The sequence below is a fragment of the Asterias amurensis genome, chromosome 1 (genome assembly GCF_032118995.1).
Source record: "Asterias amurensis chromosome 1, ASM3211899v1".
Taxonomy (NCBI): domain Eukaryota; kingdom Metazoa; phylum Echinodermata; class Asteroidea; order Forcipulatida; family Asteriidae; genus Asterias; species Asterias amurensis.
Window position 1 is genome coordinate 18,698,062 of NC_092648.1, and position 24,340 is coordinate 18,722,401.

Sequence of the window (24,340 nt, forward strand, 5' to 3'; positions counted from 1 at the left end):
CAAAATAACTCACAGCACCCACCGCAACTGCCGTGGTGCCCTTAGATTTTGCTGTGATGCCCTTTGCAAAGTTCTAATAAAAGTTTACACTTTTCCTCAATTTCAGAGGAAAATTGCTTTGCTCTTTAAGAGCGAAGTTCAAGGACTGCAACAGTTTTTTCACTTCTCCACACTCGTCAAACAACTCTCAACGTGAAAACACAAAATGGTATAAATTACACTGTGAACAGACCTTTTTAAAATATCGGAATTAAAGATGCCCGATGTCAAATCAACAAAAGTTTCTTGATGAAGAGAACACTTGATTGGTCTTCAGACTGCTCTGCAGCTCGATGATGAGGAAGAGGAGGCAGATGATGAAAGAGGGATGACGATGATAGATGACGGTTTGAGGTACTCTAACTCACCAACGACCCATCTCAGACTAGCAGCATCTCACCGAGTCTCTAATAGTGGACACTGTACCAGCTTCAGCCCCCATAAGACCAACACCACTGAGTATTACTAATCTTATTAAGAAGGATGCGGAAATAAATCACTCGCCATCCCGCTCCGGGCCATCTAATTAGATAAGACATGGAAATTCTAGCCAATTTTAGACGATCCAAAATGTGAAGAAGAAAAAAACAGGCCAGTGAAAACAAGTTTCTACAATCGAGCCAACCGCGATGGAGCGTGGTGCCGGGTCCCGAAAAAAAAGTAGAGGTGTGAAAGGAAGACGGAACAGCGACGTAAGCTACATTAAATGGTGACACCAAACCAGCCCGGAATCGGAGAGTTTTTAAAGGCATTTCAAAATTGAATTAGGATGAAATTTCAATCGTTTTAAAGTCAACAGCGCGACAACTTCTTTGAAGTCATAATGGAGACGGCGTAACAGAAGCCAAGCTCTTCACGCTTTTAAAAGCTACACCAAAGACACACATGGAGAAAGTTCCACTTACCGATAACATAAACAGTATGGATAACGGTGGCCACAAATACAAAGGGAAACATTGGATGTGTAGCTCTCATTCCCAGGGCTCTGGTAGCAAGCAAAAAGTATGGCTGCTTGAGAAGGTCCTACTTCTTTAACTGGCATGAACTGAACAAAGTGTGCCACGCAATTCTCCGGAGTAAAGTCAAACAGGGCCCTCCCGGAGGGCTCAAGATCCGGGGGTTGAAGTGAGAATAAAGAGATGAAATCTGAGCAGAGGATGTGGACAGGGCTGTGAATAGTGACACGGGAGTGACTGTCATAGCTCCATTGTGACGCTGTAATGAATTGACACCCAACCTACTGAACTGTACATTGTTAATAAGGACCAAAATTCCAAGCATGACTTGGGTTCAGCGGCACCGTGAATATTGCAAGCCGATAGTAGAAGGTGGGAGAAGAGGAATACGTCATAAGGGGGGGGGGAAAAATAAATAAAACTGATTATTTAATAATGACCTGTGTATCACACAAGCAGAAATGGCTGCCAAGGGATGGATGTATGGTGTAGAAGTTTTACAAGTTATTATAGAAGATGGATCTGATAATGACAAAAAAAGTTCCACTAAAAAAACCCCACCTTATTGTGATAGATTTCAGAAAGGAAAATAATAAAATCTAACCCTTTAGAGACCATAGCAGCTGTGAGGGGCTTACACCGAAGTGCCTATAGTGGTCGCAAACAGCCCAAGATTTGACCTACTTCAACTCAACTAAAAGGGTCAATATAAAGACCAAGTAGGCCCCTATGTGTGTCCTGAATTGACATTTTCAAATGAGTCCAATGTTGACATGGAATCTATCACTCCAAAACAAAATCATATTTTTGTTTCTTTTCCTTTTTTCCAGATATAAGAAAATTAGTCAAAAAAACAACATTTGCAACGTCTGGGCCACATGATGATGATTATACAGAAATGAATCTATACTTTGAAAGAGCTATACTTTGACAAACTGATGTAATTTTGAGTATTTCCAAAAGATGCTAAAATTTGAAACCAACCTAGTGTCTAAATTGTTCAACAACATGCGATAAATCAATTTAAAGAATCTTTTTGGGTCCAGTCTACCTTTGTTCACCTACATGTAGAATAAAAGATACTTGATGCAAAAACAAAGTGTGTAACAAACACACTGTCAATCATCTGGTATCAGACCTGATACCAGTTAAGGGCAGGGCAGTTTTTCCTTAGTGAAAGGCACACAAGGGGAAATGAAGCATTTCTTATAAAGCATTCCAAAGGGCAGCAAGGCAATGACCAAGGGGTATGGAGGGAATTGCCTCAATGAACTATCTGGCCTGTACTATCTTGGTTTGCATTATATGCCCACGCTCAATCGGATTTCAAATTTCATTTCCAATTTACAAATCATTACATCTTTGCGATTCATTTCAACTTTGCATCCTTTTAACAGTGTTTTTTCCTTTTAACGAAAATCTTCTCCATTGTGGCGCATTCACCGCCGAGTTCCTGATCGAATTCGCTCTCCATTTTCTCTCATTGTAACCAATCGATTGAATTTATGCATAAAGCAGAAGCGCGAGTCTATAGTCAATCCACTCAACAACCGTTTCATTCACCTTCTCCTCCTGTCACAACACAAAGAAGAGAAACGGCCATTGTTGCCGTCTTCTCAAGAGTGCGTCGCTTCTTCGCCACAGGATGAAGTTTCAAGATGTTGTTCCAATTTCCCTGTGCTTCTTGACAAGAGAATAATTTCACGGGAAAAGGTCACAAGCATCGGTTACCCACCTTGTGAAGAAATTGTGGGAAAATATCTTGAGGTGATATGCCCTATTTTGCCTCAAAATACACATGGACTACTTCACTAGTTCAGTCTAAGAGAATAAGACGCTGATAAGCCTTTTATAAGAGTCATTCACACAGACTTTCTCCAGGAAAGCGTTGTGATAGGGCCTTTGGAAATATTGGCTGAAATCCATAGAGAAAGATGAAAATGGAATAACTAAAGTATAAACATCTTTGTCTGTACCTTGAATAATACAAGCCTCTTTTCAGAAAACACGCTACTCAAAAAAAGATTTTTACATGGGTGCTGCATTGTAACTTCCACCATGCAAAGTTTCAAAGCCTCTTTACATGTACATGTAGTGCTACAAGCCTTTAAAAAACTCAAACACTCACTCCCCAGTCCTAATACATGCTTTCAAATCAGCTGATGGAATGCAACAAACTATAGGGTAGGGGTAAAAATCCATACTCGCCCTGAACAGAAATCCTATCCATGACCTTGTAATGGGTCTTGAGCAGATGTCTTAACCATCTGACCATGCACTGAGCTTTGACTTCGTTCCAACATGTACATGTTCAATGCTTGTAGAAGTGGGTGAGACACTTTTAAATCAAGTCAAAAGTCATGTTGATCCAAAACTATAGCCCTAGCAGTGTTTTTAACATTGTTAATGTTTCAATGTTTTAAATGTATGTGAGCATTTGAATTACCCTTTTTGGAATCTAACTGAATTGAATTGAAACCCAATGTTAATATGTCGTTGAAGAATGAGTTTAAAAAAAAAACGGTTAGAATGTTGCCCGGGGCGCTCTCATTTTAATTTCACTTTTAACCGATCTTGAATGGGCAAGGCAGTTTTTCCTTGCCCAAAAATGGTAATTTTATGAGGAAAAACTAACTTACTGGACTGTTCCATGGGACACCAAGGCAATGATCAGGGGCATGAAGGAATAGGGGCACCAGGGACAACAGGGACACCAGGAGCATAAAGGCAATTGCTTCCGTTACCTCCGTGAAACATCAGACTTGTATCTTGAAAATTCAGGAGCATTGATTTTCACACATGAAGTCATACAAAATGAACTGATCCTGTTCATTCCTACATGTAGTCATAAATGGCTTAATTTGACTGCATTATCATATGTTAGAGAATGCTCATATGATGACAGCCTTCAAACCATATGCCACATATGGTGCAGGACTGGAGGACAAAACACAAAGGATGACTCTGATGTGAAGTTGGTTCAAGGACCAATCAACCTAAAAAGTATTGCCAATAGCCTAAGTCCCCCCTAATCTTTCCGGAAATACTGACGGAAAGTATGCAAAACTGTTAAACAGTCTCATTTTCAAATTTTTTCATTTGAATTCCAGAGGAGTTTCATCTTCACATTAACCATTTTTTTAATTTTAATGTCAGAGACTTGACGGGTAAATTTGTAACTAATGCAACATGTTTGATACAAAATGCATCACAGACATAATGCTTCAACACAATGAGGTGATAGAGGCAATTGCCTCTGTTGCCCCTGGCCTTGGTGCCCTTTGTAAAAAGGTGCCCTTTGTGAAAAGTTATAGTCACGTTTTCAAAAGTTGTTCAGTTGAAATCCAGGAGGTTCAAATGAGTTAAATCTTCAAAATCAACAATTTTGTTTAACGTCAGAGACAGGTTCGGAGAGTCACTCAAAAAACTGTTAATGTCAAAAAACATTGAGGTGAATTTGTAATACACAATGCACTGCAGGCCTGATGCTTCACAGAGGTGATGGAGGCAAGTGCCCCCATTGCCCCCTGGCCATACACAGCCTTGGTGTCCTTAAAAATGTTCCAAATAGAATTTTTTTTAGACAATTTGTTGGTGTCCTTGCCCTTTCAAGACAAAGCATCAGACCTGCACTGCCTGCACATACACGGATACTTAGCAATCTACCCAACAGGCTTGACAACGTTCCTGTTTATTTCTCCAGATTTCCAATAAGTTAATCTCATCCTCTTCAGGAACTGCAATCTCACAGAAGCACTCCATGAAAAAATAGAGAAACCTTTCAAATTGTTCAATATGAACCCAGCTTATAAGCCTCAGCTATCACAAAAACAGCTGACAATCTATAAAGAGAGAATACTGAAGACATATTCATAGAGAAATCTTCGAAGATTGCTTTTTTATGTGAACGCAACCTCACGCAGTCACTCTGTAAATCAATCACGCGGACAACATGTCCTGCGGGCAAAAATGCGTGGATCGCAGAGAAATAATCCAACCTGAGAAAGAAGGACTCCAAGACATAGAGTTGGAGGGGGAGGGGAGGGGGAAGGGTTGTATCTCAATGAGGGCTCCAAGGTAAATACTCAGATGGTTTTAAGGGTTTAAACGGTACAGCGAACAACATCTACCAAAAGTTATGATTGGACTTTTAAATATTATAAGCCCTGACACTGAATGTGCAAACAAAAACATACAGGCGGGTGGACAAGTTTCTGTGTTTATTGAAACTCGATGAAATCTGGCTTTTCAATTTCACTCGGCTTCCCCGGGCCCCTCATGAAACAGAAAACAATCCAGATTTCATCTTGTGATTACCACAATTTAAAAAAAAATCCTATTCAAGTCACCAGACACACAAGGCCTGAAGGCCACTTCAAGGTATGGGCTACAATTTTTTAAATTTTTTTAGAGGCCGTTGCCACCTACCTCTAGGGCTGAAACAGTTTTACAGTCTATGCGGATGTAGGCTTAGGTATCATCAATCCGAAGTGTGGCCGGTAGAGCAGAAAGCAATACCTCCACAATGCACCCATATACGCATCCAATACATGTATTATCACAAGCAAGCAGTAAACTTAAAATCTTGCAAGAAAAATGTCTAACCAAATTAACATCGGAGGAACCGCTCTTCACTGCCTGTTAATGACCTTGGTTGGTAGCTGGCTGTTGTTAATGGATCAAGCCAAAGGTGATGTCCATTTACAGCAACATATTATTATTCTCTGTCTGCATATTTTAAAGAACCAGACTATATTTTCAAACAGTACACAAAAAGGGTGATTTTTTTCTATAGTTTCTGCATAAACGCACAGTGCATGCACAGCATCTTTTACATAACAAATTCTTGTTTAGGGGCCATTTATGCGCTATGTGGCCAATCTTCGACCAATCAGGGTGCATAAAATCTACGAGGCGATTATTAATGAATAATAGAAACCATGAAAGTACTTACGATGTTTCTGGAATCAATGCCGAGTGAGCCAAGGAGTTGTTTGCTATTGCCTGACTTTGTCCACTGGTAACACAAAGCGTTGGTTCTCTCTAGGTCTCTCAGGGAGCTCCACACGTTGCCGTTCTGATCCCTGTAAAAATATAGAAAACAAAAAACAAGGTTTATCGTCAAGATTCTTGACTCAAGAAAATTAAAAAGAAGTGATTGTACCGATGATGCATCATTTTGTATTTTGTGTCAGTGGCTATAAACAACCCAACTTGAACAAGGCTCTGCTTACCGCCAAATTCTGCACTTAAGATCACCATTCTCTGCTAATACAGGACAAGCACAGAATTTCTGCACAAGCTGTGACTAGTGTCCACAAAAAAAATACAACCAGTAATCGTCCAGAAGCCCCGAAAACTCACGGCAATTTGTTCATAAACAACCTGGCAGAGACAGACCTACCTGCTGCCATGCACAATTACAAGACAACTTTGAAATTGTTATCCAAAAGCAAAGGTCCCTAAAATTCATCTGTGAAGACCGGGAGAGTTCCCTGGTGACTTTAATAATCAACAGGAACATAACTAATTCATACTGCGTTGCAAACTGTAAACAAACATGTGTCTCTGGTCGACAGCGAACTGTGCTAATGAAATGCCTTAGTTGCTAATAATCATGACAGTACCTGAATGCATACAAAGATTCCTTCTGTTTATTGAAAGAACAGCGACGAAAATACACTGAACAGGAAATGCTGAAATTGAACTTCAACGAACAAAACATGTCAAGATTGGTGATAACGCGTCAACTCCTGATTAATGACAGGACCTTCCACTTGAAACCAAATTTAAAGGATAAATCTCAAAGAGCCCCAAGGAGCTTCATAAGAACTAGTGAACTCCATAATGTAAGATTGCTGGATCATATTTCATAACTCACCCGGAGAAATGGGCGCATTAAGATCGAGTGCGCGATATTTACCCCCAGCGCTGTTTTAATCAATGATATGATTACTAGATAATGTCTATATTAGGCACAAGGCTTTGCTCGCTATTAATAGACGCTGGACAGTTAAAACGTCAACATCTACACATCATCCGTGTGCATCTATTATACAAGTACAATGTAGGAGGATGAGATGATTCCCTGTGGAGCTCTTGATAGTCTTAATATGTCAACCGTTTGCAGGATGTTTACCTTATAATACACAAGTTTGATAATTGTCAAAGACGAGTATTCTCACATATGCATACAATAACAAATCTCTGCAAATTTTCACTCAATTTGCTCATCACAAGAAAATCAAAGAAATACATGCTTTTTGCGCAAATTTGTGTGCTTTCAGATGCCTAATAAAAGGCTCAAGAAAAAGGCTTCAGTAAATAACACACAAAACCCACTCGTGAAAAAGTCCCCCAAACTGACTCAGTTTGAGAAAACTTATCTGAAGAAAAAATGCCAAAAGAGTACCTTTTCCTCCATTGTAATTTTTACACTAATAGAAGCATGCACACATAAAGCAAATACAATTTCATCAAAGTTCCATCAGGTTTAAAGACAGATTAACAACAAACTGGAGGTTCACCGTGCTGTATCCTTCTTTCCTCAAGGGGTAATAAAATCAAGACAGAAAACCCCAAAAACACGTAAACATATCTCTCCATAGCACGACTCCTACCAGACTTGACACCTACCTCCCGGATTATTTCAAGTTGTCACCAGCCGAGACAAGACACCCCCTTCTTTATACCCAGCACTCCTCCACATCTCGTCTTCCTTGAACCGAGGATGAGTATTCAATTTCCCAGGAGGAGTATCCTCTGTCCTCCTCTGCTCATCTCATCAGCTCCATTCATTCCATTCTCATCAGCATCCATCATCTTTTATTATCACATCACCACGCATGACTTCATCTTACTCACCACCTCTCCCCGACAGACAGAAGGGGGGGGGGGAGCATCACTTCTCTTCGCACCTCACTCTCCTCTCAATCACCCCCATGAGACTCCCGGAACGAATTATCCAAAAAGTTGATAAAAGAAAACAAACTCTGCTGGGCATCTTAGTTGCCGTCGTCGTCGGCTGGCAATGACATAATCACTTCTTTGACGGTTCAGTAGGATGAGAGATGAGATTACTCGTTGTGTAAGTGTTTCAATCACACAGTGGATTGTCCATCAAAGTATGAGCGACGACCAGGCCTGTATGCTTCCTTATTGAAAGGGCAAGGGCATCAAAGCATTTTCTCCTTGGTAGAGGGCACATGATGAGGAAATTGTAAATTTCTACTGGCACATTTCAAGGGCATCAAGGGCATCAATGCAATGGAATGCATTGAAGCAATTGCCTTTGTTGCCAGCCTCCGTCAAGTATCAGGCCTGGACAATTTATAAAAAGTATGCCAAAAGTGCTGCAAAAACAAAAACTATAAAACAACATTATTCCCTTGATAAACTTCTGGATTTGTGTCATTGCTGTGTGATGCTTATTGATATTAAATTATAAATTCATGTGGATGATTTTTATCGCTTTTTTATAGTTTAATAAAAAAGCTTCCACTGGACAATTCCACAATCCATGTGTAAACTCAAATAAATGAAAAAACCCAAAACCTTACATTTAACACGCAAAATGTTATTAAAAATTCTGAAAATGATACATCAGAAGATACGTTTGATGAAACTTTTGTTGTGCATGCAATATCATATGTGTATGGATTAAATTGACACTTAAGCTTGTTCACGAACGTGATTACACAGTTCTGCAATAACATTGGCTGCAAACCGTAAGTTATACACAATTATTGTTTGAAAATACAAGTCACATACCCCTACATCGCCTAAGAGTTTTTTTCATGCTTAGCTGCTACTAGTTGTTCCGTACCTTAATCAGGAGGCAGAGCCGCATTCGAACGTTAAAGGAACTAATTGCAGGCTCTGGTGGCTTACAGACCCATTCTTTATTCAGTAAAATCCCACCCCCAAGGAGGCATATCTTAGGAGAGATGGTGCAGGACAATTAACGCATAATTTCAGCTTGTTATAATTCCCCCTCTTCCAATAAATGGTGACTGTACTTTGGAAGAATCTACGCCGATAAAACTCATCCCAGTAATTGGCAACAATCCGAGTAAAGTGCGCTTAACTTTCAGAATGTAATCCCGGTGTACATCTCCCATGGTAATAAAGATTTTTACATTGTAGATATATGTATTCAATGGTTAATTTTTGTCCAATGGGAGTGCACGGAGAGGATTGCAATTTGTGCAGTGCTTGTTAGTGCTATACAGTCGTTTTATTCTGACTGGTTGGGTGTATGCAAAGGGCAGAAGCAAGAATCGTATCGAGCTTGTATGACAATATTCCTTCAAGTTAGAATATTCCTCTTCAATTTAGAATATTCCGCAAGTCAATGGGTTTTAGCATCCTCAATGCTAATGTTAGGATTTCAAAAGCTTTTTGTGTATAAAGCTAACCATTGAAGGTGGATTAATTAATTACTTTCAGCGAATGTATCAAATTTGCTAAATATTTATCTTCATGTTTTGGTATTCTGTATCTTGTGAGCAAAAGGCAACACTGAACGTCCACAAAACTGCAATATTCTATACTTTAGGTCTGGAGTTTCACCTATGAGAAGGCAAGGTCATTTTCATTTAAGATGATCGGAATATCTTATGTGCCAGCAGCCATTGGAACATTGGGACATATGATGGCTACCAACCATCTTGACTCTAAGCTATCTAGCCCTATGATGCATATATGCCATCGGCAATTGATTCTCTATTTTGTAAATTGTTCGCAGGGGCACAAGTCAGAAGCCATGCTGTGCCGTGACGGACATGTGCGCTAAATAAGAAGCCACTATTATTATAATTATTATTATTATTATTATTATTATTATTATTATTATTATTATTATGCTTCACACTGGATCTCTTATTCCGGAGTTTTTTTACACCACAGTATCCCCAGCACACTTTGACACTGTCCTTGCCAGAGCAAGAGGTGGCTATCCCCAGGGTATGCTCATTTGCCAAGGGTAGATCAGGGGCAAAGTGATCCAAGTGTGAATGGGTCAGCCATTAATCAACGGGGTTGCCCCTGGGAATAGAGAAGTGTGAAAAGGGCTAATTGAGGAGAAGAAGTGAAAGTTTTAGAAGCACCAGTAGAGGGCAGGCTGAGGAGGCAAAATTGAGGCGGCATTTTGCCTCTGTTGCCACTGTGAAGTATCAGCCCTTTACGTTTGATATTCAGATTGAAATAATATAATATTAATTTTGGTTTTTACCCATACACCGATGTGTGTTAGCACTGTATACTCAGTACTTTCCCGAGTCCTGTGAAGAAACAAAAATCACAGGCCAGGCATGTTACTCGGGTGGGATTCAAACCCATGACCCTTGCAATTCTAGAGCAGTGTCTTACCAACTAGACTACCGAGGTTGCCCGGCAGCTAGAGGCAGTTCGTTTCACAGGACTCGGGAAAGTACTGAGTATACAGTGCTAACACACACCGGTGTATGTGTAAAAACCAAAATTAATATTCTTTATCCCCGATGCAAATTTAACATCTATGAAATATTATAGACAAACTCTTTCCAAAAAATCTTAAATAAATGATGCAAATTTTTCGGGTTTAAGCTGTCAGCTGTTCAAAACTAACAGTTCACATTGTTATCACACAAGTTGAAGAATCTCTGAAGTATAAAATACACAAGACAAAGGTTTACAAAATGTTCAGCCAGGTTGAAAGACAGAGTGATATTGCTGAATGAACAACAAACATGGGCATCTAAGCTTTTCTCACTAAAGCAACGGCAAGTTGTATTCTCTTGCATGGTAACTGCACTGTGAAACCTGAGTGACTTTTAACTAATAAGACCTTGACACTAGACAAAGTTCAAGTGATTTTTCGTTGACGTGTACACTGATGTGTAAACCACATTCTTGTTTACAAATAAAATAGTACATGCGTTTAGGTACAGCTCTACATTAAATGTGTTTTTAATCACTTGTATGTATCACATACATTTGCACAGGTACCACAGACTGCCTCAAAGTGATGTACCTGAACTAGGCTTAAGTTTGTTCTGTTTGTACAGCTGGTACTATGTGGAAACCTCATCACTTCAGTACTGTGGACTAAATAAAAAGCCTGGTTCATACTTTCTTTGAATGCCAATGCGATACAAATTTTGACCTCATAAAATAGCAAGGAATAATTTACTGGGCTGTGACTTCAAAATTCATATCGCATTCCAAGGAAGTATGAATCGAGATTTAATCTCCGTAGTCTCCTGTGGTACATGTATTTTTTTGGAAAGAGAGAGTTGGCTAAATAGTAGGATTCATTGAGATTGTTCAGACAGCGTATTCAAGTCGGTTTACTCCAGTGCTTCTGTTCAGCAGAGTGTGGGTTTGAATCCCGGTCGTAACACTTGTGTCCCTGAGCAAGCGGTTAACTATGATTGCTTCTCTCCACCCAGGGGTAAATGGGTACCTGTGAGGGCAGAGATGGTTCTTGTGATTGGTCTAGCCCAGTAGCGCATATAAATTGTCACACAGGGTGAGATGGTTTAAGGAATGACCAGTGACCAGGGGTAATAACTAGGGGTAATAATGTTGGAAGAGCTGTGAGAAGCCCTCTGGTGCAAAAAGCGCTATATATAAAAACTGGTGATTACTACATGTAACTCATGGTTGAATATGATTGAGTTCAACTCTGTCTGTCTGAATGTTTCTAAAGAAAGTTAGACCAAATCAGCTTTAAAGCCATTGGACCCTTTCGGTACAGAAAAAAAAAAAAAGTTCACAGATTTACAAATAATTTACAGGGTTTACAGAAGGTAATGGTGAAAGACTTCTCTTGAAATATTAGTCCATGAAATGCTTTACTTTTTGAGAAAACGGTAAAACAATATAAATTCTCGTTAATTACGGATTTGTTATAAACACATGTCATGACACGGCGAAACGCGCGAAAACAGGAGTGGGTTTTCCCGTTATTTTCTCCCGACTCCGATGTCCGATTGAGCCTAAATTTCCACAGGATCGTTATTTTATATATAAGTTGTGATACATGAAGTGTGGGACTTGGACAATACTGTTTACCGAAAGTGTATAATGGCTTTAACCCCCAAATAGACCGATCCCAAGTTTCAAAAATTGTTTGAATAAAAATTGATTTTTTTTTTTTTTACGACTGCCACCTACTGATCATAAATTATCCTGCTGTCTAAACACGGTAATTGACATACCATTCCCCACCCCCACATACAATGTAAATGTGTTCATGCATGAACAGTGCATATTTGTACACATACCAATGTTCTTACAAACTGTGCAAACATGCACGCAACATGATGCACGTAGATATAAACAGTATGACAACGTGTCTTCCTATTTCATGGAGGTAGTTTTCCTCTTTGACCCCGCCCCTCGTTCAGTGCCTTAAAGCCCTACATGTACATGTAGGTTTCTCCCAAAGATTTGTCAGTTTGACAGAGAACGCTGAATAATTGATACAAGGTCCTAAAAATTTGTTAAACTTGATGTTTATATTAATTGGCAAGTTTTGGTGACTGTAACTAACCAGTCAAATCATCTTCCAACACAGTGACGACCAAAAAGGGAAAGTATGTTTGGTGATCACTCTTAAAATCAATTGCAAAAAATTTGATTAAGTTAGAAGCCTACTGCAGCTTTCAATAATAAAGCAGTTTTAGAAACATTTCACTTTAAAAAGTAATGTGGTTATGGAAAAAGATTTCAGTTTTACTAAGTGTTTCTCAGATTGTGTATTCCAATTACGCGTTATTCTTCCTGTTGGACATAACCGCACAAGATTTTTAGCGATATATCTCAAAAACACAACCACCTTTTGAAATGCAATGTTCACATGATGTTGTAGTTTTTATTGAATACAACGTAAAAACTTTGCTAAGTTTGTTATCAAGATCCCTCACTACACAGGTTCATTATGCACGAACCTCTCCATTATAATTCTTTTTGTGCTTTACATTACAGACATCACGTACAGGATGAGTGAACAGGCAAACCGAAAAAACTCAAATCTACCCTGGTTAGGATTTTCCCCCAAATATGCATTTTGATATTCAACACATTATAATAAACTATGCTTCGTGGAAATTACAGACAGTCGGTCTCATTGTTCAACCCGCTTTGTTCCTGATATTTTTCCAAGTCCTGAACAAGCAAATCGTAAAAACTGTGCCTTTGCAAATCTACCCTGGCTTAGGATTTTTTCAAAAAATGCATTAAAGTCACCTGGAAGTGGTATTTTTTCAAAATAAAGCTTTTGTCACTAATATATGTGTTTTGATGAGTTAAATGTGAATAAACAGTTAACTAAGGTTTAAAAAAAATCAGTTCTTATGTTATTTACAAATTTAAGAGTAGACCCCGACCCGAGAGGGCACTGTTCGTGACGTCAATCGAGGCAGACTTTGCCTGTAATGCGTATAGTAAACACAATTGCAAAGTACATGTACGGACCAAGTCGTGAGTTTGTACGTTTCAATTTTTTTTTTTTTTTTTTTTTTCCGGCAATGCCGACCAGGTGTATTGCTGCTGAATGCAGAAAAACACTTTTTGAAATGTACCAACTCACGACTTGGACGTACATGTACCTTGCACGTGTGTTTACTATACGCATTGCAGGCAAAGTCTGCTTTGAATGACGTCACAAAAGGGGTAGGCGGAGTCAGCCCCCAAACAACTTTATACATTTTTTAAACATATAAATCGTGACAAACAATTACTAAAAAAATTGTTTTATTGTTCGTAGGCATAAACTCTTATGTTTGAAAGAAAAAAAATCCTATTTCCAGGTGCCTTTAAAGGCCTGACGTGTACTCAATTTTCTTACAATATAATAAGCTATGCTTTGTGGAACTACAGACAGACAGTCTGTCTTGTTGTAATGTTCATCAGCCCGCTCTGTTTTGATACCCAGTTCCTGATATTTTTCCTGAGTCCTGCGTGTTACCCTATGGCATAGTGTCTGCCCAGCCAACATGGGAAATTGTGACCTGCCGTATAACGTGACATTTTCTTAAACTGGATGGGACTCAGTATCTGTTCTTACTCTATGGTAAAAAAAAGCAAAAACAAACCAGCTACAGCTTGTGAGTGTGGTTCACTGAAGGGATTCATGCGTTAAGAAAAGAAGAAAAAGGATTTCTTGAGACAAAAAGAGAGAAATGTCGGTTAAGGTGAGGGCAGGTGGGTATACAACGTGGTTTACTGATGGGATTCATGCGTTAAGAAAAGAAAAGAAAAAAAAAGGATTTCTTGAGACATAAAGAGAGAAATGTCGGTTATGGTGAGGGCAGGTGGGTATACAACGTGCAAGTACATGTATGTGTTATTCGTTTTCAACAGCAAATGACAACTTCTGCAATAGTGACCTAGATGTTTACAAATCAAATTTTACAGTTTTGTAATAAAAATAGACTGCGCTAATTCAACTTTCCGTGACCTAATCATATGTGTGTGCGATTCTGTTTCTTCAAATACTTATAAATTAATATCGTACTTCAAAATTGTTCATATTGATGGGAAAAAACTTCTATGAAATTTATATAAGGGAATTAAAAATAAATTTATAAATCACTAAAAAAAATCCTGAGATATAGGCTTGTTTATTGTAAACACTTCAGAATTGTGGCCAAAATGAATTTTGCTCAATGTTCTAAACCCTATAGTCACACAGTGGGTGTGATTGGCTGAAAACAAGATTTTCTCATCTTAGTTTAATTTCAATGCCACTAGTGCAACAGAGGCCATAGTCTACATGTTCGGAGCATGCCAAAAACACACAATGTCATTCCCTTTTAAATAATGCCATTTGATGTCCCCCCACACATAAGGTTATTGACCAACATGTTCCTTCTCACATGAACATGAAAACAAGGATCCAATTGTTGTCGACTTAAAACATATCCAGAGACTTTAAACTTTAATGACACGACGACGAGTAAACTGGAGCAGGGAAACGAGATAGAATCGTGTCAGCGTAATACACCTTGATACAGACACAGCCACTGTCGGCCAAGATCCCAAGATGCCGATGATGACGAGAGACTTATCAGCGTGCTTTGGGCTTCATTTCCTTACTTTGTTTCCCTCATGAATCCAATTTAGGAAAGGGTTCACAATCCTATGTGGGGCTAACTCCATGACGGCGCTCTCTACACTGTCACAATCACGAACCCAGATTGGAGATAACCGAGGAATTAGCCCCAAAACTAGGCCCGACAGCGTTGTTTCAATAACGAGAAAAAATCAGCAGGAAATTCGGACCTGGAATTACGAGGAGGCCATGGAGGCTATGGTTTCCGTTGACCTACTGGCTGTCCCTCCAGATCTTGGCCTTGGTGCCCTTCCAAATGATTCTAATAGACTTTAAGATTTGTCAGTGGAAGTGCCCTTGGCTAAAAGGAAAGTGGCCTTGCCCTCTCAAAGATGAAAACTAGGCGTGAAATGTAGGTACGTAGGATTCTCACCCTTTCCAACCTTTAAAAATCCTCCCATGTGGCAGACACAGTTTTTCCCAAATATTTTTGTTTAAAATATGTACATCAAGGTGCAAGCTTTTGTTACCACAGCAGTAATTGCTTACTCTTGTATGAAAATGTTCCACAAAAACCAACAACAGATTTTCAAAATGGGTTTTCAATTTTCTTTGCTATTCAAAATGAAGATCAATAGCCTTTCTGGCCTGCAAGATGCTACACAGAACATGGGAACTTTTACAGTTTCGACATGAATTCAAGAGTTAAAAAAATAACAGCTGCACAAGTTTTAAAAGGTGATAAAACTTGTACTTCAAAATCTCAACAAAAATGCAAGATTTTATGTTTTTCTCCATAAAGCCCTATACAATTGTGCCCGCATGAAGTCATGGCTCTGTGACTCTGTTGTAAACATTTTATGTCGGTGTCACAGGTTACAAGGTCTTTGGTATTGATATCAATAAATTTTTAAAATTTGTTATTTAACGTATTTGAAAACAAAAAATGCTTTGGCCAGAACCTTCAAGAAAACTTTCTACTTTCTGCAAGTAAACAATCATCGTACTTTCCAATAAGCATCCACAGAAACAGAGCCTGTAACATATAAATTATTCATACAGTGCTACCCAATGTGCTATAACTGGACCTAGACTTAATGCATAACTGCATGCATATAATGAATATAATTTTTTCCACAAAGTGTATGAGTGTCTAAGGCCGAAGTAAGAGAGCCATTTGTGGCAGATGAATACCACATGTATAAATTTGCAATATGGAGGGCCAAGCATCGGAAGCGTTTGAGTAAATCAGTTGACTACCGGGACACTTTAAAATCACAAGGAAACCGAGGTAGCCTGGAAAAAAAGACTGGCCCTTCCAGTGAGTTGATAACCATTTTAATAATTATTGGTCATATGTATCACACAAACCTACTTTTTACCATTTTGTGAGTTTGTCAAGTTTGACTTATGCAAATTAAATGCAGACCTGATAATTTCCCACATACATTTTAAGTATCTAATAACAGTTGAAAAATATATGTTTTATGTACAGAGTACACAGTTGAAAAATACATGTTTTATGTACAGAGTACAACAAATTTTTTTCAAGATACAAATTTTGAAAATATATAAAACAACACTTCTTCCCAGGTCGAAACAGCTTACAAACTCTAAATAGGGTGCCAAAATCTGCCTGCACGGTTTAAAATGGCTCTAAAATATTTCAGCTGTGGCTAGTTTTTAAATACGTCAATGCAGCAAATGCACTTGACAGAATAACATCACGAAGTATAAGACAAGCAAACTTGATGACTATGCCTAGAGGTATAATCAAAACACTAGGGCTGTGGTACACGTAAACTAGTGCTCGTATTCTGTCCACTGTAGCTTCGTGTTGGCAATCGCCAAGAAGAGACCCTCTTCACTCTGCGCATTTTTATTGCCCGATTTGATTTCTTGATAGGCTCCTCTTGTAATATTACCGTGACTGAAGTTGACCAGTGTGGGACGTCTTGCTGCGGGTGTGTACACCCAGAAGTCTAATGAATATGCATGGGATCGGACCATTATCGAAAAGTGGGGGAAAAATACATGGAACTGGATCACCGCAGTGCTGAAACACGTGATACCCTGTGTTTTAAAAACTATTGGTGTTGTTTAGAATAGAGATAGATGTACATGTAGGCCTACATTGTACATGTATACACACACAAAATATGTCAATAAAAAATATGAGACCAGCCCCCGATTTCACGAAACTCATCGCAAGTAGCGACGCATCGTAGGGTTTACGATGCGGCGCAGACCTATAAGACACGTCGCGGCTGCGACGAGTTCGCAACTTACGACGTGTAACCGATCGCAACTTGCACTTGTGACGCGTCGCAGCGCTTCGTGAAATCGGGGGCAGGAAACAACCAGATCTTACCTTTAAACTGTAACATTTCTGATGAAAGTTTTTGAAAGTTTCCAATGAGCAAACAGTGCTTGCTTTCAGGAGGAGTTTTCCACCACAACCATCTTAAATACATGTACCATTTAACTTGTGTGTGAATCTGAGAGCCTACACATTTTTAATCTTACTAAAACTTGAACTTAACACAGGTTTTTGCATTAAAAAACTAACTTCATCTACATGTAGTTTCATACCAAGAAAGTTTTTTCTTTCTTTTACAATCCCGAAAACCTTCACACATGTCATAACAGTGATCGTATTCTAACTCATGTACTCACCTTGTGTGCTTGCTCTTTTCAGCTCCTTGAGTACCCGTCCGTTCTTCCGAATCCTCTCCTCCCTTGATGATGATGTCCGTCAATAGGTCAACAATGAGATTAGCCGCTAACGTCGGCCCATTGCCAGGGAAGCATGACCTAAACACGCTGTCCACCCGACTGCCCGTTGCCTGCTGCAAAACACCAATCAATTAAGAATAAGTTGTGTTAGATTTAAATAAGGTCTGGTACAATGACTTGCTTAGTCACAATGTACCATGTACTAAGGACATACATTTGAATTCCTCAGACTAATGTCAAATAGTTCAGGCAAGCTTTTATAATATCAATCACCAGATGAGCAAACCCTGGTAGCACTGTTCCATACACATTCATTCAGAATCGTGTATGGGTGTTCACCTTCTCATACGTAAGCAATAGCAACTGTCTCGATAGTCTGAGGAATTCAAATTTAAATGCGAACTTGTAATCAAGCATGTCATTGTAACAGACAGTTTTCAAATCTCACATGGAAATGGCTTATTGCCAGTCCTTAACCAGTCCTTTACTCTATACCCCCCTAATTGAATGTTATTTCATCCGACAGCAAGCCACTAAAGTGGGGGTCCTTGAGTTAATATTGTTTTAGTCTGTGCTTCGGCTTGAAATATTTTAATTAATTAGATGAGGGTATCCCGGGGGGGCACAGCTTGTGTTCAATTAAGGAGTTGAACTTGGTTTAGAGCGGTGTAAAGGTCAATGCACTCTAGAAGTAAACAGTAGAAGTTAAAGGGAGATTTTTAAGTGGTCTTGTTGTTTTTGGTCAATTACCGTCTCTTGACTCGATATCCACTTATCTTTAAGCCATTCAAAGTCAATCAAAACAATATCAATTATAATCCTCTTCAGGAGAGTGATGTACTTAAACTAAGCCACTCCCACTTTATGCACACTTGCTCAACTGATTACCAGAAGTCCATAGGGATGGCATTAATATGTTCTTCAAAGACTAAGGTCTTCTCGAAATTGAAAGTTTCTGTCAATTAACAATATATGTATGCTTATTGAACGTTAAAATCAGTGACTTGGGGTCAAATTACATACGAACATAAGCCAGCTTTGGAGTGGGAGGTAGCAAAACCTTTGGCAGGGCAGCGAGTACGAACTTGTGACGCAATGACCTACCAACAGGATGCTTTTCCTTGATTTTGACTGATTTTGCATGAGCGCCATGAGCACTTCTGTGGATTTGTGCGCTTTATAAGTTTTATTATTATTATTATTTGATCAATAGTATGTACACATATTGACTGGCAATGAGGTTACTAGTGTATGTCTATTACATGGGGAATAGACATACACTAGTTACCAAATTATGCAGTCAATAATGCGGTCTTAAATGTGAAATAATAACAGAAATCTGGAAAAGAAAGGAAGTTTTGTAGTTGCTGTTCACAGTTCAAGTCAAGAGAGGGTGCTGTAACCAGGCACTTTTTTCAAAGACTATTCCCGCGACACACGCGTGCGCGATCACTAGACTATATCAGTTCACCCCATGTGACGGTGTTTCAGCCAACCAGAATACAGAACAAGCAAGAGTTGAAACGGCCAGACATGGCATGATAACAACTATTTATACAAATTTGTTTTTGTGAATAATTTTTGTGAAATTTGTTAAGTGAATAGCAAATAAATAAAAACCTTTTTCTACACAAACCTGAGATGAAGTAGCTGCCAATGAATCAAAGGACGAACTGAAACCACCAAAGTCATCTTTCTCCTTTTCAGTCCTCTCACCAAAAGCCTGAAAATCTCCAGCTCCAAAAGACGTTGCCTGAGAAGTGTTTCCCTCTTTGAATGCACCGAAATCTCCAAAGTCGTCCTCTTTAAGAGCCGAGGCAGACGACGAAACTGTCCGACTCTGGTCAGTGGTGGAAAAACCCGAGCTGCCAGACATTGTTTTTACTGTTGCTGCGGTGGGTTGGGTGTCTTTTCTTAGCGTAGAGCTGTCTTTGAACGCTCCAAATCCACCGTAGCTGTCATCCTCCCACACATTGGACGCAACACTATCTGGTTTGAAATTATCAGATGGTGGTTTTTCTTTGAACGACTCAAAATCATTAAAATCATCATCATCATCATCATCAAAATTTGTGATGTCCTGGATTTTGATTTCAGATTTCGGTTCCGTGGCTTTGACAGCAGTTGCTGGCATGCTGTCAAAATCACCCCAATCGTCACCCTCTGGTTCAACTGACTTAGAGTCCGGAAACAAGACTTCTCTGTCCGTGTTTAAACGTGGCTCTGGAAAATCAAGTTTGGCACTTTCAGATGGTGACTCTGAGTGACTTGTCGTCGACCAGCTTTCGGTTGTCTGTAACGACGATGTCGGTTGAGGTTTTTTGGCAGGTTGGGCGAAAGAACCAAAGTCCCCAAATTCATCGTCGCTTAAACCTTCAGCTTGGACTCTTGCGGATGAGTCATCAATGTTTCTAGATTCTTCCGTCCAATTCTCACTTGATTCTACATTTGGCTTAGGGAATAAGTTAACTTGATTTTGTGTACCTAAAATGCTACTCTCCGATAGTCCGAGAGTCTTTTTGTTGAGTTGAGAGCTTAGACTGTCTTTTTTAGCAGTACGGAAGGAAGGGAAATCAGAGGAATCCGTGTCTTGTGAATGAGAGTCCGATGTAAACGGAGAGTGGAAATCTAACGTTGCATCATCGCTGTACGAGTTTGATGAATTTGTATTCTCGCTATTTCTACTTTGGTTATCCGACGCTTCGTCTTTGGAATCTTGCAGTCGATGCTCGACACATTGTCTGCTTTTATCGTCCATCGTTAAATGACTTTGGTTGTCAAACTCATTGCCACTATCCGCCAACTCCTCCGTCTTTATACTTTGAGATTTCTGTGCATTGCCCCAGGAATTATCGTTCTGATTATTGGAATGTGGTTCTCTTCCGTTCACAAATCCATGGAATGCTGTGAAACTGGAGTCATTTTCCTCGTCATATTTCTGCGGTTTTGTGATACAAGACGGAAAATCTGTGAATTCTATGTCGTCACTTCCATTGTTTTGTACATCTATTGTCCGCTTACAAGGTTCTCCGCTGTGGTTGTTTGTACCTGGAGTAGAGAAGTTCCCAAACTCCTCATCACCATCTCCTGGGTCCTCCTTAATGGGGAAGAAATGAGTATCATTCTGCTGTGCAGGTTTCTGTTTTTCGGGCGAGAAGCCAGCGCTAGCAAACGATCCAAAATCATCCTCTTCTTCGTCGTCAAATCCATCCAGAGGTGGGGGAGAAGCAGAGACCATTGGAATGAAGGTCTTTGGGGCGGCCATCTTTAAATGCTACCTAGTAAAAAAGAAGTGTTAAATAACTATTATGCAGTGACCATTTAAATTTACCGCTCATTTTCCATGGCTAAATGTCGGGTTGGAATTTCATACTTGAGAAGGCAAGGAAATTTATTTGTATTGCTCAAAGAGCATTTTCTCTTGGGTTTTGGGAATTCTTCAGGCCTGAGACTTCACGGAGGCAACGGAGGCGATTGCCTCCGTTGCCCCTTGCCATTGCCTTGGTGTCCTTGAAATGCTCTAGTAGAAATTTACAATTTCTTCATAGGGTGCCCTTTGCCAAAGAGAAAATGCCTTGGTGCCCTTGCCTTTTCAAAAATGAAGCATACAGGCCTGATTCTTAGTATGGAATTTTGTTTAAGGGGCACCAAGGTAAAGAAAGGACCTTGACAATGAAGGCTATTGTAGTATTTGTTGGACTTGTTGATATTCCAGATCATGGTACGATCAAAATCATTCTAAATTGCATTATGAATAAGATAAGATACTGTTTTGTCAGACTGTTGAGTGAACAAAAGAGAATCAGTCAAACAACACTAGTCTAGCAGACAGGCTACTTCTAGAAACTATAAATAAGGCTCACGGGGGAGCCTTTCAGATTCTAGAAGTACAGACAGGCCTGATTCTGACACTTTGCTTTGGACTTCCTTAGCCTTCAGACTTGGTGACAGTGATTCAGAGGAAGCCCAGAATACTATAGCAGTGGTGGTACGCATTTGAAGCCAACTTGAAACTTGATAGTGATTACAACTTAGGCCAAATAACAAAAAATACCAGTTGATCGTCCGGATTTTTCAAAAAAGAGGATGAGGGCCTTACTATTTTCAATTTTTTTTCAAGATGGCCGCTTAGTATTTCAAATCAAACAGGCCACAAATTCTTCAGTTTGAATCAACGGCAAACTTATTTATACCTATTAGTTGCATGAGGACCTGTGTTAACACCAACACTAACAGGGTCGGATAACACTAAAAAGATTTGCTGGTAAGTATTCACTCATATTGTTTTATGAAACAGATGGTTACAAGTGTTCGAGAGCATCAAGTTAGATTCGGGAGAAACTCCTAGGCCAGTCCTTTTGAAAAGACAGATTTTATTTTTTTTTACAAAAATTGAAAAATAGTAAATAGTAAAAAAAAAAGATGCGGCCCCAAAAAAGGATGCGGGCGGGGACGATTAACTGGTATTTTTTTTTTTTTGGCCTTACATGTTACATGGGGCAGCCAAATGCCGAATGACACTTTTATTTTAAAGAAAAAGTTTCCGTATGGCCCCAGCACCATTTCATTCGTGTGAAAAAATGGTAATAAATTTACCTCAATGAGATATCCCATTTTGTAAAAATCAGTGACAAAGTGGTGGCGCCATACATGAAGTTATCCACACACAAAATGAATCATACATTTTGAACAAAACAACTTTACTATTGAATAAAAATAATGTAATTTTGTAATGTTGATTTTAAAAAAATGAAACAAAATACAACTCATTCTAATTTGCAAGGAAAAAACAGAAGTATCAAGTAAGGCTACAAAACACTTTCTTTCCAAGGACAACATGCATAAACACGGGATTCTTAATGTCCCTGCTGAAAATACGGAAATCTACGAAAGATAAATAAACAGATGTGACCACATCATCATCTCATGATGATCAGCAGACACTTGCGCTCTGAGAGAGTGGGAGCTGGAGACGAGGAGAGGAGAGTCACCGGCGTCAATTTTCCATTCTTTTTATTCAGAGATAAATAACCAAACTATAAAATACAATACTTACATTTACAGGAGGCCAGCGTGTAATTCCAGTGAGGAACCAAATATTTTTAAGAGACAACTGCAAACGTTGATAAATATCTTCTTCAATAAGGATAAAATACACCCTCAAAACTCGGCCATTTTCTACTTATGATGATTCACTGGTTTACTGCTCTGACGCTGTATTATTTATTGCAGGGGCGATTACCAGTCTTGAAGCCATTTCCCTGTTCCCCTTCCGCGACGCGTGGTGGCGCTATTTAACTTGATGCGGCAGAGACAGAGCCGTATCGGCTCTGTGATGCGGCAGCAGACGGCGTGCCACTGCGGCGGCTTTCCGATGACACGTTTCGTACGTGACTAGTTAAGTTTATAACACCCCTTGCAAGTATTCTGCCTGCTCATTGGTTTAGAGCGCGTCACATGACATGTCTTAGTTTTGCTAGACGACGGCCGTGTGATAGTGCGTCGGTTTGCCATGCGCTAGTCCGAAGACTAGCACACGGCGCCGTGCGCTAGTCCGACAGACTAGCACACGGCGTGCAGTACCCAGACGTCCGTTGCGTGTACGAGGATGATAAATTAATAGTCTGTAACCATTTCGGATTGCACGACACTACATGCAACACAGTAAGTAAAAGTGTTTGCAATCTGTATTCGCGTCGTCCGTGGATTGTAGCATTCAGGTCTGTAACTTAATAATAATAGAGTATTTAGAAATGTTTGGGGTGTTATAAAACAAATATTGACCGCTTTTACTCGTGCAATGGTTAAAAACTATGACTCCCTCGGTGATCCCCGGAGCGTTCTATTTTCCCTCGGCTTCGCCTCGGGAAAATAGAACGCTCCGGGGATCACCTCGGGAGTCATAGTTTTAACCATAGCACTCGAAGCAGTCAATATTTGTATATCATCATATAGTGTGAAGATAAAGACATTGATTGTTCATATTTCAATAAACTATCAGGTGATCACGTTTCACGAAAATTTAGGAACGACTAGGTCACAGCCCATAAAGGTTTAATTTACTTGTATATACTGTCCTAAGAATAATTGTTTTTGGTCATTTTTCACGCATGACTTGGGTGAGGCGCACTGGACACTACTACTAGGCCTGGGGCCTACTGGTTTTCACATTGTTAGCATACAAACTTACTAATTGTTACGAGCAACGGAGAGCTGTTAAGAAACAACATGAAAACATTGTGAGAAACGGCTCCAACTGAAATAACACTTTTTGAGAAAGAAGTAATTTTTTTCACTCAATATTTGAATTTGAATTCAAGGCATCTGAAAGCACACAACTTGTTGTGCCAAAAAGGGGTGTTTTTTTTCTTCCTTTATTCTCTCGCAACTAACTTAGACGACCAAAAGAGTAAAACAAAAACAGGCTTGTTATTTTATGCATAGGCTTATAGGGGGGGGGGCTATGTTCAAACCAACAATAGCATGACTGGTTGCAAAAGAGAACATCGAGCCATTTTGGGCCTGTCCCCCAGAGATTCAATTGGTGCAAGATATGTGAACAGATTTCCTA

The 24,340-nt window shown here is 39.4% G+C and overlaps 1 protein-coding gene across 14 annotated transcripts in view; it reads right to left on the reverse strand.

The window, feature by feature from the left end:
• The window catches only part of LOC139948709 (uncharacterized), a 43,400-nt gene extending 20,451 nt beyond the window's left edge, over window positions 1–22,949 (reverse strand). For 10 of the 14 annotated variants that reach the window (XM_071947065.1, XM_071947055.1, XM_071947047.1 and 7 more), the window contains exons 1-4: window positions 22,826–22,949; window positions 19,406–21,047; window positions 17,710–17,882; window positions 5,950–6,079 (exon numbers count right to left, since the gene is read on the reverse strand). In XM_071947065.1, coding sequence (XP_071803166.1) covers window positions 5,950–6,079; window positions 17,710–17,882; window positions 19,406–21,034 — 1,932 coding nt within the window. In that variant the 5' untranslated portion in view covers window positions 21,035–21,047; window positions 22,826–22,949. The remainder of the gene's footprint in view (window positions 1–5,949; window positions 6,080–17,709; window positions 17,883–19,405; window positions 21,048–22,825) is intronic. The other 4 variants (XM_071947031.1, XM_071947084.1, XM_071946994.1 and 1 more) reach the window with 2 other exon arrangements.
• Window positions 22,950–24,340: the final 1,391 nt, after the last annotated feature.